At 52.3% G+C, this 15,779-nt stretch overlaps 3 protein-coding genes across 3 annotated transcripts; 1 reads left to right on the top strand and 2 right to left on the bottom strand.

The window, feature by feature from the left end:
* Nucleotides 1-2,545: 2,545 nt before the first annotated feature.
* CC84DRAFT_1190625 (uncharacterized protein) lies at nt 2,546-5,231 on the top strand (the record flags this gene model as incomplete). Its single annotated transcript, XM_018181125.1, has 4 exons — nt 2,546-2,675; nt 2,773-2,952; nt 3,010-3,212; nt 3,264-5,231. 4 exons carry the CDS (start codon nt 2,546-2,548, stop codon nt 5,229-5,231), a joined length of 2,481 nt encoding a protein of 826 aa, XP_018030943.1.
* Nucleotides 5,232-6,137: 906 nt separating this feature from the next.
* CC84DRAFT_315815 (uncharacterized protein) lies at nt 6,138-7,133 on the bottom strand. The gene is made up of 2 exons (XM_018185829.1): nt 6,223-7,133; nt 6,138-6,168 (listed from the first exon to the last, which is right to left on the bottom strand). The coding sequence occupies exon 1, from the start codon at nt 6,920-6,922 to the stop codon at nt 6,302-6,304; it is 621 nt and encodes a 206-aa protein (XP_018030944.1). The 5' UTR covers nt 6,923-7,133; the 3' UTR covers nt 6,138-6,168; nt 6,223-6,301.
* Nucleotides 7,134-13,352: 6,219 nt separating this feature from the next.
* CC84DRAFT_1180578 (uncharacterized protein) lies at nt 13,353-15,742 on the bottom strand (the record flags this gene model as incomplete). Its single annotated transcript, XM_018180484.1, has 4 exons — nt 13,353-14,217; nt 14,264-14,983; nt 15,031-15,443; nt 15,494-15,742. The coding sequence occupies 4 exons, from the start codon at nt 15,740-15,742 to the stop codon at nt 13,353-13,355; spliced, it is 2,247 nt and encodes a 748-aa protein (XP_018030945.1).
* Nucleotides 15,743-15,779: the final 37 nt, after the last annotated feature.

Consider the following 15,779-nt stretch of genomic DNA (forward strand, 5'->3'; position numbering starts at 1 on the left):
AGGTCATCAATTCGATGTGAGGATGTGAGCCTCATGTGCGCTACTTGTGGTATGAGGAGGCTACGATAGGCTCCAGAAATGTGGCTCCGGGGGATGAACAGGCATCGGCTCTGGGACCGGGTAAGCATCGATGCACCATGCCACCCCAGAGTCGGGCGACTCCACGTTGTCATCTGACACTACTAGGGTTGACTGGCGATATGGCCATGTCGACTAGTAGCTCTCAGCGGTCGTTGCTGTATGGCTGACATCCAATGCGCAAGTTAGTTGATAGGATCGTCTTGCGGGGCAACCGTGTTCCTCGTCTTTTTCGTGTCTCGTGGAATGGAAACAGGAGTCCGTTCGTACAAGACCCTAAAGATGTGATATACAATCACTGTAAAGTAATTTTGGGCCATGCACTTCAGCAAGATCGCGCGAGTAAGTAGCTTGCGATGCAGTATGGTGGTGTTACCTTCGTTCTGCAGCAGGGTTAACGAGACCCTGACCTGGGGTAGCGGCTACGAGAGGCTGTAGTGTTGTGACCACTCTGTGTAGATGACCAAGGAGATGGGGAGTCGATTTAGGCTCAAGAGCTAGACTTTCGGCACTTAGGCGTTTGCGGGGTTCGCAGGGATTCTCCACACTATACTGCCATCGAAGTACCTTGCTCGTAGAATATTCCGCTGCAGTCCCAACTAAGCAATCTTTCGTTGTCCTCCAATCAATCCTTTCAATTGATGTGTACCTTCCGTTCAAGCAAGGGCACCAGCTGCAGGGTGGCGACCATACTACTTCCGACATGAACACTGACAACGATTATCATCTATGTTGGAAGCCTTGGCAGACCAGTGAGAGGATTGCGGCGCTGTGAGCGATCTTGGAATAGTGACCACTATCGACGAATGACACAAGCGGCGCTCCGTTACCCAAGGGGATGGAGCAGGGACGGGCGAAATCGAGTGGCCTGTCGGAGGCATTCTTCGTAGTACAACAGTGTGAGCCGACTGTTGGATCCGAGTAGTATTCGAGAAACTTGCTCAGAAGACTGACGCGGGGTAGCATGTCAGTCGTCGTCTTCGAGTAGAGTTTTTCTTGGCTGAAATTCGCTCGTTGGTAGGCGAAGAGGATACTGTGAGGCTCAACGAGCCTCTCAGAAATGCCAGGTGTTGGGTGAAGGCACGTTAAGTATCAAGTCTCCACAAAGGTGTCTTCAGTGTCCACGGCCAAGTGGAGAACGGCTAAAGGTACATCTTTGCGCGACTACGTTGCCCAAGCACGATTCCGCTGAGGCTCAGCATTCAAGAGCTTGGAGCCTCATCACGTAGATTGTGTCAAGACCTGAAACCTAGGTACCGGGTTTGGTGGAATGGTTGGCGAAGCAATGAAAAGCTCTGGAAGATCTCGAATAACACACATGGTCAGCCGCTTCATGACGATCATCAATCCTCGCCAATGAGAAACAACGCTAATCTATGCAAGATAGCGCTTTCCGGGTAATGCGCTTTGGTAGACTGCTGGGTGTGTGTGCCCTAGAGTCTCGCTGTGACATATATTACCCGGATCTCAATGTCGTAAGGGCAATCTGCGTGCATTTTCAGTGGCCAGCTGTGTGTTCCGAAGATAAACTGTGCACGAGATACACGTATGGCTGGCTGCAGTAGAAAACCTTTGAAATGCTTGCGCCCTACATTGCTGGAAAGGTTGTCAATTCGAGACGCGACATACTGCCAACCCGGGTAAATGGAAATCTGTACTATGGCTAACGGCCCGAACTGCGACAACCATCTCATTCTCTCAGAGAAAGGCACTTAAAAGAGCATGCACGTGCTTGTAGTGGAATCACGTTATGATTCGGCAAGAAAGAAGTAGGCTGCGGCGGAATTTCTGGAAAACCGATATCGGGCAGGAGGACATCCGGAGCCGGTGACTAAGCCAAGCACACGTGGTCGTCACCTAGCCCATTCCGGACTTGCCTCTCCTATCCCGCCTTGACCTCGCGTGATGAATAGGCATCGTTTCTAGAAGTGCATAGTCTTCGTGAGAGCAGTTGTCCTGTAGTGATGCCCATCCCACCATCGAATTCTTGGAGTCGGCTCTGAAGCACCCAACCATGCAGCGTCTATGCGCGCGATGAACGTGTGATATGTACGAGGTCAAGTTTTATTCAGAATCGTACGTGTCACCAGAATCTGTGACTTCAAAAGCTGAAAATCCCACAGACGAGTTGACTAGTCTCATCATGAACTGAGGATATCACGTGGCATAGCCACAGCCCTGGAGCGCCTCGCCAAGGATACCCTTGGAATGATTGCGTTGGGCGTTGGAGAGGAGCGGTCCAACTACATGAATAAATTGATCTGAACGAATTGCAAAGCAAAACCCTTTCGTACTTTGCCCAAGGTGGAGGAGCGGACGCAATCCTACGGCGCTCGGACCAGAGATTCGAATCCGCCGAAAGTCCGAGCCGATCTGGAATCATCGCCATCTCCACATCCGCCTCCATCCCTCTTCTCCGCTTTATCCGAAAGTCCAAATCTACGAATACCGACCAGCTCACGAAACGATGTCCACCAGGAGTGCTGAGTCGCGTGATAATTCGCCAGACGCGTCGGCTGAGAAGCGGGCCAGCAAAAAGCGGAAAGTGTTATCATGCTACGCTTGCAGAAACCGTAAGATGAAATGTGATCGAGTTTGTAGGTAACTTGTGATGTGTCTCCAGTGCTCAGTCTTCGTTACTGTTCCATGAATCCCGATAGCGCGACCTTTCGTGACTGACGCCCTGTGGCCTAGATCCTGTTTGCGGACGTTGTCAAAAGACCGGAAGGGCAGACCAATGCACCTACGACCCTCGATTGCTTGAGGATATACCTGTTAATGGCGATGGTTACGCAGAGCCGCCGAGCTTTGCACAACACGACAGCGCTCCGAGTGGAGCTGGCTCTTCGGATCTTGTAAGCTGGAAGCTACGAGGTAAGCGAAGTCGCCAGACTCAGTGCGCACGAGACGTTACTGATCATGCGTCTTTAGTACAGGAGCGGCGACTAGAGCAACTGGAGAACAAGCTGGCTGCGCAGAGCGGCACAGGTTCACAGGCGTACGACTCGACTCCGTCACACTTCCACGACTTCAAAGCGAATGAACCTCTCCTACACGAAGAAATGATGTTTCGAGGCAAAGCCTTCAAAACCCAGTTTTACGGCTCAACATGTCCTCTCAGCGCGCTGACACAGGTTCGTAATCTCAAGTTCTGAAGCTACACATTCTCGGCTAATCGAAAATAGTTCTCCGAGCTCCAGGCTTTCACGAGAGAATCGGTAATCTCTTCGGGCAACATGGGCCATGTCCGGGATGACTTCAAAGCCTTCAGGGTCCGGAGAAAGGCAATGATGAAGGAAAAGAATGCACGAAGGCGCGGTTACGATGAGGAGATCTTCCTTCAATTACCCGACAAAACCACGCTCGATCCTCAGGTCGCCCTATATTTCCAGACATGCGAAACGTCCTACCGCATATTGCATGAGCCGAGTTTTTGGCGAGAATATCAAGCCTTTTGGGAGCGGCAATCCAACGACGAATCTTTTACACCCTTCGCCGCTGTCCTCTTGTACATCCTTGCGGTCACCAAGTGCCTACAACCAAATGACGGCAATATCTTCGTAGGCGACAGTGCAGTCGATCGCGATACGGCTCTGGATTTCATCGAGACATGCGACACGTGGCTGCAGCGGCAGTCGCGGAAACAGACCACCCTCACTTTCTTCCAGCTTCATTGTCTCTCTCTTCTCGCAAAGAGGCTCAACTGTCTAAAGCTTAAGCAGGATTGGACAACTTCCGGCGACATAATTAGGGTCGCAATCGCAGCAGGCTTACATCGAAACCCCTCGCTGCTTTCGAGAGGTCGTATTAGCGAGTTCGAAAAGGAAATGCGGAGAAGGGTCTGGCTGACTATCGTGGAGCTCGAACTACAAGGCTCGATTGATTGCGGCTTGCCATCTTCAGCCTGCGGCCTCTACTTCGATGTTCAACCCCCATTCAATCTTCCTGACGAAACCTTCGCGGCGGACACAACGCAAATTCCGGCAGGACGTCCGATTGAACACTTCACCTCCACTTCATACCTGATCGTGTCGTTACAATCGATGCCGCTACGACTTCATCTTCTGCAGCTGTTGAACAATCCAACGACTGAGCTCCAATACTCCGATGTCCTCCACTACGACAGCCAGCTGAACGCTATGTTGAACACCTTGCCCAACTGGACCGATCCTAGAGCCGACATCCCCTCTACGCTTCTGAAGTTGCAACTCGTACAATTTCTCTTGATACTGCATCGACCGTACGCCGTTTACGCCACTACGAACAAGCGCTTTAGTTTTTCTTTCACGGCATGTATAGAAGCCGCGAGTACGATCCTGATGCTCCACGAAAAACTGCTTGCAAAGAATATATTATCTTTGAACCACCTTCGTAACGACGCTCTGCGGGCGGGCATAGCGCTTGCTCAAACTACATACTACAACTGCTTCCACGCATCGCCAGCAGAGGGTCGCGATGCGCCCAATCACAAAGACTATGTGCACCCTATCGACATCGGCGTGGCATCCAGACAGGAGCGTCCCATCGGTGGCCCAGAGCTCAAAATCCCCCAACTCCCCACAGACAGCCTGCTTGCATCGACACTTTGCACGACTGCCGTCAATCTCCTGGAAAAAGTACGCCTGCTCTTCGAGAATAAAGTCATGCGCCTCGGCACCGGCTACATGGAGTACTTCCTTCTCTGCTCCGCGCAGGGCATCATGCCAAAAACTAGTCAGGACCGACGGACATCAATCGCATCTATTACCAACGCCACAGCCGACGACCTACGCTCACGAGGCCGCAAGTCGCTCGAGCGGGTCACGTCACTCTGTTTTCGTGTTCTCGCGCTACAGAAAGAACCTGCCGATTCGCTTGTGAGCTCCTTACGCCAGAACGTCACAGTGCCTTCGCCGCTGACGCCAGCTTCGAGCCTCGGCCCGTCTACAGGTCCCCCTACGGCCCCACACATGTATGGAAGTAATCTCGGTGGTGGGGGCCTCGGTGGAGACATGCCCACGATACTCCCCGGAACCGTCGCTATCGCGACTGCGCTCAACGACGGCAAGGGTATTGGCGACGGGGCTTTCGACGATTTGCAGGACATGCAAGTCGACTTGTCAGGCTGGACGTTTCCTGACTTCTGGAATTTTGACATGGGCGGTGCCCTTTGAATTCTCCTGTTGTGCATGATCAAGCAGACGGTATAAAAGCACTACGTACGCGGGGCTTTTTGTGAAGCAGCTCCCTCTTCGACCACTATCATGATGTCAATGGTATTGGGAAAACTAGCATATTCATGTTAGATATCACATCTTACTTCTCATTCACTTACATATTCACAAGATGTCCGTTGGCTCTTCCTGGCGCCATAGTCAACGGATGGAAACATGTTTTTAGACCTCCAAACTTGACGCTCGCCGATTCCATAATATAAACAAATCGGGGGGGGGGGGGGGGGCTAGAGCACAGCGACGCAGCTTCCCAGAGTCACTGTGCTTGGGTTGATCTAGGCTAAAGTGCAGAGGTCGCACCTATGGGAAGAAGTGCAACCTGTGGGATTCAGCCACGAGAGCTTGCAGCTAGACCTGTTCCGTGCTTCCTTCCCAAACCTACCTTCACGTGTATCCTGGCGTATCAGTTCAAGTATCTGCAACGTAATGGTGACCAGTTTCTACCTGTACCTACTATCTTTTCCGTCAAACCCGTAGCAAGTCTGGCGTTCTTCGTGATTCATATCGACGAAGTTGATGAACGCGTAACTGACATTGCCAATTGCCCTTCGTCATCCCCTTCTTCGCTATCAGGGTCGGCTAGGTTCCTGTTCGAGCCATTGTTCTCGTTGTCCGACAGGTCGACTGCATGTCTTCAGCAGGTCCAGCGAGACCAGGAACTTGTCGAATGGCTCGGGCGCGATTCAACTGAAGTGCAGTGTTCTCGAACGTTTTGGGGTAGTGGAGGGAGCGGTTGAACTGGAAGTCTGAATTGCTGCCAGCTACTTCGTGTGGCGTCTACGGCCATGGCCTTGAGCCTCGCCTTCAGATTATCCTTTTTGCTTTTCGTTTCAATGCATTGATTTGGCGCCTGCTGACCATAGAGCGTGGCTACGAACTGGAATTGTTAGATAAGACGAGCAGTCGAGCGGATTCAGCGAGCGTGACCTACTGTAGAGGTTATGGCTGCCGGCGCTGAAGCTCTGGCATAAGTTGGGAAAGCCAGATTGGTCGCTATTTGGGGTACCAGCCTATGGATGGGAGGGAGCTGAAGTCTCAGCAGGCTTCATTACAGCGCCATGCGGAATGCAACGTGAAGGTGTCGCCGTGAAAGCCTGCAACGTGACGGTGTAGACTTGGAGTTCTGAAGCCTGACGCCGCAGTTCGGTAAGCTTGATACTGACCTTGCTGCGGTTAAGTTCTCCTCGAGCTTGCCCCAAACCCAGGTCTTCTCTTCCAAGCAACTTGAAGGTGTCGAAATCCATTATATGCTTGTTCATCACGTCCTGAGACATGTCAATGAAGTATTTCAACTCTTTGAGACATTGTCCATGAAGAGCTTGGCGTATTCTTTGGTCGTGCGCTGCTCCTCGGTCGCGCCGCCAGTCTCGGTGGGCAGACCAGAAAAGCAACATGATGGTGTAAAATACCATAATTATGCAACGTGAAGATGTAAATTGTCGATCGCGACAGCGCACCGAGTGGCGGTACTTACGAGCGTTCAAAAGGATAGGGCACTGTTGCGCAAGCCTACGAGGCAAAGACTTCGACCGCCAGCCTATAAGTCCAGTAGCTCCTTCTCCAAGCATGAGCATGAATGTGAGGGACGGAATTGTTATAAATACGAATGGCAGTCGCGATACTTGCCACATAGACGAGAACGCTTCCAACGCACCCACGCCATGAGGTCAATCTAGCCGGCGATGTGCCGAACTGCGAACTACGTATGCTATAAAGAAGCACGAGCACCGTCATGTCATCGCCGACCGTGTAGAGCAAGGTGAAGCTGATAGACTTACGATATGGTCGATTTGGCGGGTTGTCGAGCGTCTGGAAATGGTTTGCCACGGTCTGTAAGTCCGTCAGCTTGCTCTAAACAGGAATTCGACAAAGAGGGATGTCATGGCTACGAATTACAGTCGCGATACACGCCACAGGCGAGAGCGCTTCCAACGCACCCATGTGATTCGATCTAGGCCGGCGACCTATGAACTGCGAACTACGTATGCTATGGGGAAGCACGAGCACCGTCTCGCCGCCGGCCATGGTGAGAAGGGTGGAGCTGACGGACTTACCATAGATACCATATTGACGATATCGCATGATGCCCCATGTCTCCAGAATGATGTGAAATTATCTGTAAGTCCATTAGCATCCTGCCAAAATTAGATCAAGCAAAGAAATGTCATGGCTACGGATTATAGTCGCGATGCTCCCCACAGACGAGAACGCTTCCAACGCACCCATGTGATTCGATCTAGGCCGACGACCTATGAACTGCGAACTACGTATGCTACAAAGAAGCACGAGCTAGCCGTCATACAGTCGCCGGACATAGTGTTGAGGATGGAGCTGATGGACTCACCACTTGAAGACGAATTCCGGATGCTGTGTCTCTGGAAAATGGAGTGGAGAGATCAAGTTGGAGTGAATTGATCTGTGAGTCCATGAGCTTCTTACCAAACATTGATCTAGCGAATGGATGTCATGGTCGCGGATAACGGTCGCGATACATGCCACAGGCAAGACCGCTCGCGACGCTCCCATGTCATTAGATCTAGGCAGGCGACTTGAAGCCCGAACTACGAATGCTATAAGGAAGCACGAGCTCTGCCGTCTATAGTCGCCGGCCAATGGAGTCGGAAGATGAGGAGAAGCTGTTGGACTTACACGCTGTACTGCGCAAGGCAGGAATTTCGAGATCTGAGCACGGGGCGTGGGCATTGCACCGAGCGTTGCGAAGGGTGTTGGACAAAGCGTCGAGGACAGAGCGTTGAGCGCGGAGCTTCGAGCATGAAGCGTCGAGTCTGTAAGTCCGTCAGCTACGTTCAGCACAGATTGAAGTGATGTCATGATACAAAAAAATCACGCCGCTTGCCACAAGCAAGGACGATCAGACGTAGTCATGCCATGAGGTCAATCTAAGCCGGCGACGTTCAAACTGCGAACTACGTATGCTATGAGGAAGCACGAGCACCGTCTCGCCACCGGCCAAGAGAATCAAGAGGTGAAGTAGTGAAGGACTTACTGTCATGGGCTCTGGAGAAGAGAAGCCGTGCGTAAAGTATTCGCGGAAGTGTCTTTGCAATCAGAATGTGATGGTGTTCAAAGCAAGGTAATAGGACTGTAAGTCCATTAGAAACTTCGGCACCAAATCGGAAGTTTCTCGCGAAGGGATGTCATGAGTGCGAGTTACGGTTCACAATACTCACGAAAAGCAAGCATGCTCCGACACACCCATGCCATGAGGGTAATTCTGGCGCGGGACCGTCTAGGCTCTGCACTATCAATGCGACGGCCGAAGCCTCACGGTGGCGTTGTGCAATGCGACCTTGCGCAGTACAATACCCTGCCGGTTAAGGCAACACGCCCCAGTGAGGAGAGATGGACAGAGTTGCGGACTTACTTGTTTACGGTCAAAATGTCGAGTTGATTCGGGAACTGAGAGAAGTAAAGGCTCAGGGCGAGGCGTTGAAAAGACTCATCAGGCGAGGAGATAGCTGTAAGTTCGTTAGCTTCTCATCTTGAACCGATCAGGTTGATGTGGAAGAAATTTATGGAGCCAAACGCTCCCGAGCGCCACCGAACAATGGCCTGAGGTATGAGACCGTAGTCTAGCTACTCCGCGGCCGTTAGGATAGGAGGTCACGCTGCTGGATATACGAGCTAGAACGCTTACCCGTCTGGAGCCCATGCAGTCATTGATTTAGGCGGTAGCTCAAGCGCCTCGAACTTTCCAGAGAGAGACAGTGGTATTGCCGATAATACAACGCGTGGCGGCAGAAGACGTTTTGGGCGAGAACGTTCTACTGACAAGTTTGTCTAGATTGCATGTAAGTCCAATGAGCAGAGCTTCTCAACGAGTTGTATAAATGTGCGAGGCATTGGTGGGAACGGTCCTTCAGCCATGGAGAGGGCATGAAGGGGTGTTGACACTCAGCCTACACCCGCTGGATCTTTCGCTGTTGTACCTGTGAAACAGGCAAGGTTCTCAACAGCATCATCGCAGAGGGCTGATTCCATCTCGGGCCCAGTAACACCCAGTACCAAGAGGCCTTTATGTACCGGGCACTGTGGATGGTACCCTGTAGTGTTTGGGGAACTGTGCTCAGGACTTACCAATGAGGACTTCAGTCGAAGTAGAAGGGGAGCACTGAGCCCATTCTCAAGAGCCGCGACGAGCCACGGCGTGGAGACTTGTACATAGATAGGCTCGGCAGTCTATAGGTCCAATCAGTAAAGCTGTTCATATAGCGTGAATGTGGGAGGCTTTAATGAGAGCGCCTCCAGTCGTAGGAAAGACATGAAGACATGCTACCACTCAACCTTCACCCGCCGGCAGATTTTTACCTAGCAGTCGGTGTGAAATGACCAAACGAGCATCACAGCGGGCTGGTTTAATCTTGGTCCCAGATAAAGCCAGTACCAAGGGACCTCTATGAAGAGCAGTGTCGTGGACCTACCGATGGAGAACAGGCTGTGTGCTTCGCAATCTGTACGTCCGATTAACAAACCATTTGGTTCTTTGAATGTATGGTACCAAGCCAGGGCAAGGGCAAAGGGCAAGGGGATGCGAAGGGTACGGGGAACCCAGTACCATAGGCAGCTGCTGGACTTACCTTGGGAGAGATCTGGCCAAGGAGGTAACGAAGATGGTAGATGATGCGATAGAATGCGGCTTGCAAAGGCGCGCGAACACGAAACCATCCAAAACTTGGTATGAATCCCTGTGGTCCAGTCAGCACGCGTTCAAGCGGTTGGCACGTGTGGCAAATGTGTCGCAGACTGGGTTCCTCCCTTCACGAACTTAAGGCCCGGGCCTAATGCTCGCGTCAAAGGGGTTATGACCCTACGGTGAAATTTGTCGAAGCCAGTCTGCTGTTGATGTAGGGCTCAGTATTTACCACCGCTCACTTATGGAGAGAAGTGGGGCAGCCGTCACTGGCCGGGAGCCACAGGTGGCTGCTGGACCTACCGGGCGTGTGGGGAAAAGTGCGACACCAGAATTGCTGGTCGTCAGGTCGAAGGCGGTGTGAGAATCGAATGTCGTGGGTATGTGTGTGAGGAAGAACAGGTTCTGGGATTGAAGTCAGCGACGCTCGGAGAAAAGCTGAAGATGCGAGATGCAGAAGAAGTGATGCTCTCAGAAAATAGCTGTCCTTCTTGACTAACTCCATTGTTGTCCACACGAACCGTCTGTTCAGTGACCGTCTCAAGGATGGTTGTTTCACTCGTGGGTGCTTGGGATAATTAGGGAAGTTTTTCTTTTTGAAGTGAATGAACAATTTCGGAAGTGCGTGCAACGGAGAATGTTCTGTATTTTGAAGTCAGCGGTATTCTGAAACAGGTGAAGACGCGAGGCACACTAAAGGCAGTGCCCTCAGAAAATAGCAGTCCTGCTTGACCAGCCTCATCGCTGTCCACAAGGTCCGTTTGTTCGGTAGCCGTCGAAGGATGCTTGTTTCACTCAGAAGTGATTCGAATGATGAGAGGATTGCACTTACTGAGCCGACGTGTGAACGTCGGCTGTGTGTAACAAAAGTTGTTCTGAAGTCTTGAGTCAGCCATGTTCTGCGATAAGGTGAGACGAGGGATTCAGTAGGTGATGTCCTCAGAAGACAGCTGCCCTGCTTGGCCAGCCCCATCGTTGTCCAGCATGAACTATTCAGTGGCCGTCGAAGGATGGTTGTTTCACTCATAAGTGCTTGCAGTGGTGAGAGGGTTGTACTTACTGGAGCGACGCAATGCTTCATTGGACTTATCGTAAACAAGCCGATGCATACCCGCGTCCGAGTCAGCAGCTTTTGAGGAAATGGATGGCCACGGGCAAGGGAAAGAAGGCCTCAGTGGGCTAAAGAGACATCAGCTGCAGAGAGCTTCAGGCCGCGTTTGTATGATCGTCATGGGCCACGGTGATGCGCAAGCAGCAGAGTACAAAACTTGGCTAGTGGTGGCTACAAGCCGTGGCGTGATGAGCTTCTATCTCCCAATGTCAGCGAAGGTCGCGCAGAGAGTGCGTTCGAATGAGGTAAAGGGATGAGCCTCAGTGGTTGCGCGTATCTTCCAGCAATAACTACTAGGATACCGTCTGGCGCAGTAGGTAACATCATGTCAGGCGAAATAAGGCATAGATAATTGGAGGTACTTACCAATGACTGTGCATGGACATATGCGTGTGGCGTAATACGGTTCTGTTCACTGATGTCAGTAAAAGTCGCGAATAATTTGTGCGCGACAGTGAGTGGAGATGTATTCCTCAGAGCGGTTGCGCTTTTGCCTCCAGCAGTAACTACTAGGTTGCCGTCGATAGGTCTCATCATGCTAGGTGGGGTAGGTTGAAAGGAGAGCAGTGTACTTGCCAGTGACTGGGCATAATCGGGTGATTGCGATCCAAGGTCATGTAAGCGGCTGCCCTGCTGGCGCTGTAAGTCAAGGTCAATGAAAGAGTGAGGCCAAAGGCGGAATGGACAGCGGTGTTCAGAGGGTTGGCCCGAAGCCGCCATTTTGTCTGCACAGCCGTCATTCTGAGGAGAGACAACTGACCAAAACGGTCAATAGACTCGGACTAGTTTCATCACGCCCGCGAGAGCAGGGATAAAAACAGAGGAGCGAATACTTACAGAGATGTCTGTCAGCTGCTGGCGAAGGCGCTGCGACGTGGCGAGTAAGCGACGTCGTCGTCGACGGCAAGCGCGGCGTGAACATGGCACTGTCAGTGACAAGCTGTTGTGGATCACTGCCGATGAGGTGGCACTCAGAGGGAAGAAGAGAAGGAGGGACTCAAACAGGAAATGGCTGATAGAGTGAGAAGAAGGTGGAAGGGAGAAGGTGGCGGGGCAGCCAGATTTTATAGTCGAGGGCGCGTGGGCCAAGTGAAGCGCGTCGAAGGCCGTAGCAGAATCACAACAAACGCGGCCGCAGCAGCTGCCTCGCCGAGTGCGAGCACGGTGGGCACCACTGCTTTGAGCTGCAGTGAAGGAGTCAAATATACCAGTGCTCGTCGAGCTGGTCTAGGTGTACGGGGCTCTTCCCCGTTAAGGCTGCTGCAATCGACCGAGTGCGGCATTTCATATTCAGGAGCTGGTAAATGAGGCTTTCAGAAAGTCGATTAGTCTATTACGAGTGATAAAATTGAGCTCTCTACCCCTTTGGTGCCATAATTTGTGCAAATGATCATGTTTGGTGATGAGCTGCCCAGGGCAACGGCGCCGTGACGTGGAGGGCAGATCAAGATTGAAATAAAGAAAGCAGCGGAGCAAAGCTGTACACAAAGCTTCAGAACAACTGTAGGCTGCGCCTTTAGCTCGTCTCCGCCTGGGAACCAGGAAGAAGGCAGCTTCCCGTTCGGAGAGCCGCAGCTCATCATCACTCAAACAGGAGGGAGAGGACGCAAGGTAGAAGCCATTCCCTCAAATTGCCCCTTAAGTCAATCAATCAAGCCGCTCTACCATATCTCTGCGTCAATTCTCACGCGCGTGTTGCCCGGAAGGCGCTCACTGACGCTTAGCCTCAGTCGGCTGCCCACCAGCGAGTTTGATATTCGCGTCCGCCGCCGCAACACCAGTTCTCCAGCGTATGCTCGAATATCGACGGGTAATCGTACCTACCCCTTGTCCAGATTGGCTCAAACTGATACTAAGATAGCTACATTACACCTCCCGCTCGAGCACTGCACGCGCAATTCACCCTCGTCCGCCGCACACGCATCTCAACGCCCCGATCCCGCCGCAAACACAACGACCGCAATAAGACATCCTCCACGGTCCCAATAAGCCATACTACAACATGGATGAGGAGTTTTGGCATCTCCTGAGTCTACTCGTCGCGCTTTTCGTGACTATAGCGCTGGTGGATGTGCCCGGCCTGCGTTGGCTTGTCCGGGCTTCAGACGTGTACCTCATCGTCAACGCGATGCTCATGTGGATGCACCTACTCGGCCACAGGGGTTAGCCTGGCCGGGGACGCCTCTCCGTACAATGGGCAATAAGGCCATGCACAGGGCGGCCTGGGGAGACTTGGAGGAAAACCTGGGGGCTCAAAAATTGCAGTACTAGATTATTCTGGACTATACAAATGGAGACTCTATGAGAAAAACTGCTCGCTGCCAAAGAACTGCTCCGCACCTACTTCAGAGCCTGTGATGATGATGTACCACTGCTTAGCCTTTTCTCGACATTGTGCTGCAAGTTCATCCTCGCCGCGGGATGTATAGCCCTCAGCTAGATAGTTGAGCGCGCGGACGGTTTCGACGTTGACAAAGCCCGCGTTATGAACCACCTCCAACTTCCCTCCCTCGGTCGTGACAACGAGGCCGAAATTGCGCAGCAGCTTCAGCGCGTATTCGATTGTGCGGTCAATGTTCTTGACGCTGCGCCAAGCTTCGGTCAAGAAGAGCGTGGGATGGACAAGTGCGAGGCGGGGGAGCGTGGCGTAGGGATCTTCTGTGGTTTGGCCTTCAATTCTGGAAGGTGAGTAGAGTATTTCCATCTCGCGGAGTGCGCGGGCGATCTTCTTCAGGGAGGTTATCGTGGGAGCGCCTTTCTCACCCAGTTTCATGACTGTGCTCTTGAGCTCTTCGAACTGCCTCAGCCGCTCTTTTCTTGTTCCTTCGCTGACGCTGCCGTCTATGATACAGAGCTGACAATCGCATTCGAATCCCCAAGTTGTTCGCAGCTTCTCCTGTCGTTCGTCGATGTCGATGTCGGGCGCGACGTACTGATTCGTAATTTCCTCTCCTGCCGCAATATCCCTGGCAGCGCGCAAGAACCTGAGATCGCCGATGAACGTGCGTATTGAGTTTGGCAGGCAGGAGTGATTAGCGTACGAGGCGTGCGTCCAGAAGCCATTACGGAGCTCTGGGTTCGAATTCGGCGGCTGATTCAGGAGATCTGAGGAGCGTGTTGGCGCAGAAAAGCAGTTGAGGCGGCGGATGTACTCAACGCGAAATCTGTCTGGTATCAGTATGACTGTCACCGTTGAAGAAAGAGACGTACACGTCAACTGGTATATCTTCTTCTTCAGCTAGTTCCCACCCATGCTCCTCCCAGTATCCACCATCACCCATGTCGAAGAACTCTTTTCGTAGACTAGGATTCCACCTCAGCTTCTGTACCAGCTCTTTGAAGAGCCATGCACCTGGTCTTGGTGCGGCGGTTCCGTCGCCCAGACTGTAGAGCAGGCAGTCACTGTTTCGATCTTGCATGAAATATCCTGGGAGCACGAAAGCCTTCTCCGCACAGATCAGCTCGCCTTCCTTGAAATCTTTCTTCGCAAACAGACCACGGCCGCGGGAACCAGTCTCTCGAACTTCGGTATCGCTAATGTAGTTTGCAGCGTCAACGTGCAACGTCAGGGGTCCTACATAAGCGGATATCACCGATAGGTTATAGTCGGGCGTGGATTGATTGATGCCGATGTCGAACTTGATCCTGGCTGCTAGCTCCTTGAGGGGACGAGGGATCCTGGTTGAGATGTGTAGTGGGTCTTCGGTGCTGCGATTTTGGAGCCATGCTTTGACAATTGACGCGTCTGCGAGTTCGGAGGAGGAGAGGTCAGGTGTAGAGCGAGCATGGGTCGCTATCGCCTCGGCGAGGTCTTTCGCTGCATCGTCGAGGCGAAGAAGAACTATGCTGACGCCACAGCGCTTACGATACAAGTCGATCTCAGCAGCTGAGTCCGGAGTGGTGGAGACATGTTGTAGACCCTTGGTATAGCTTTGCCAGGTTAGTCAGAGTCAAGGGGCATCTGTCATGGTACTTACAGCTCGAGAGCTTGGCGGAAGCGCTTCTTCAGAAACATCATGTCGCCTTCTTTTTTACATTGCGCCGCGTCTCCTTTGAAATTTTGGCCATCGTCGTCCCTCCATGCTTCAGGAACAAGATCATCGTTCGGTTGAAGCAAGACAAGGTCTGAAGGATGGTCGACACGGATATGGTACCCTCCATCCACTAGTCTTGTCCAACAGGGTTGCCTTATTGCGAGAATAGTTCCTTCAGTCACGATGGGATCAACGACGTTATCTTCGAGATTGCAGACCGTCAGCCTAGCAACATCCCCTGTCTCATCCTCTGCGACAGTGACCGTAGAAGACCAGACGTAGGGAGCCGTTATGGTACGAAGCAGGAGCACAGCATCCCCGTCTCTGCTATCTATGCGAAGATCACCGAGGTGGACCTAGCGTAATATTCGTAAAGTAGTTGTACAACAAGGGCATCGATACTTACAGCCTTCGTTGATGTCGCCTCAACCAAGCCGCGTGCTGGGGGATACGGCTTGGGTAGGACCAAGCTGCGAACGGGCACGCTACCTTCGCTTAGAAGCTTGAGATGTCGTTGGTGGGTCCGCACTAGGGTATCCCGTGATACTTTGAACTTGGGTCGCTGCCCCGTCTCATCTGGTGCTTTGTTGACGAATTCCTTGGCTAGATCGGGCACCTCTTCGTATGTGTTGTTAATTCCAGTAGATAAGGCCATGGTGTCCTTGCTGACCAGATAGACGGGACGCTGGATC

This window comes from Paraphaeosphaeria sporulosa (assembly GCF_001642045.1).
Source record: "Paraphaeosphaeria sporulosa strain AP3s5-JAC2a unplaced genomic scaffold CC84scaffold_12, whole genome shotgun sequence".
NCBI lineage: Eukaryota > Fungi > Ascomycota > Dothideomycetes > Pleosporales > Didymosphaeriaceae > Paraphaeosphaeria > Paraphaeosphaeria sporulosa.

Coding starts and splice junctions, on each gene's coding strand:
- CC84DRAFT_315815 (XM_018185829.1), bottom strand. CDS start 6,922: ATGTGGCAAGTATCGCGACTGCCATTCGTATTTATAACAATTCCGTCC.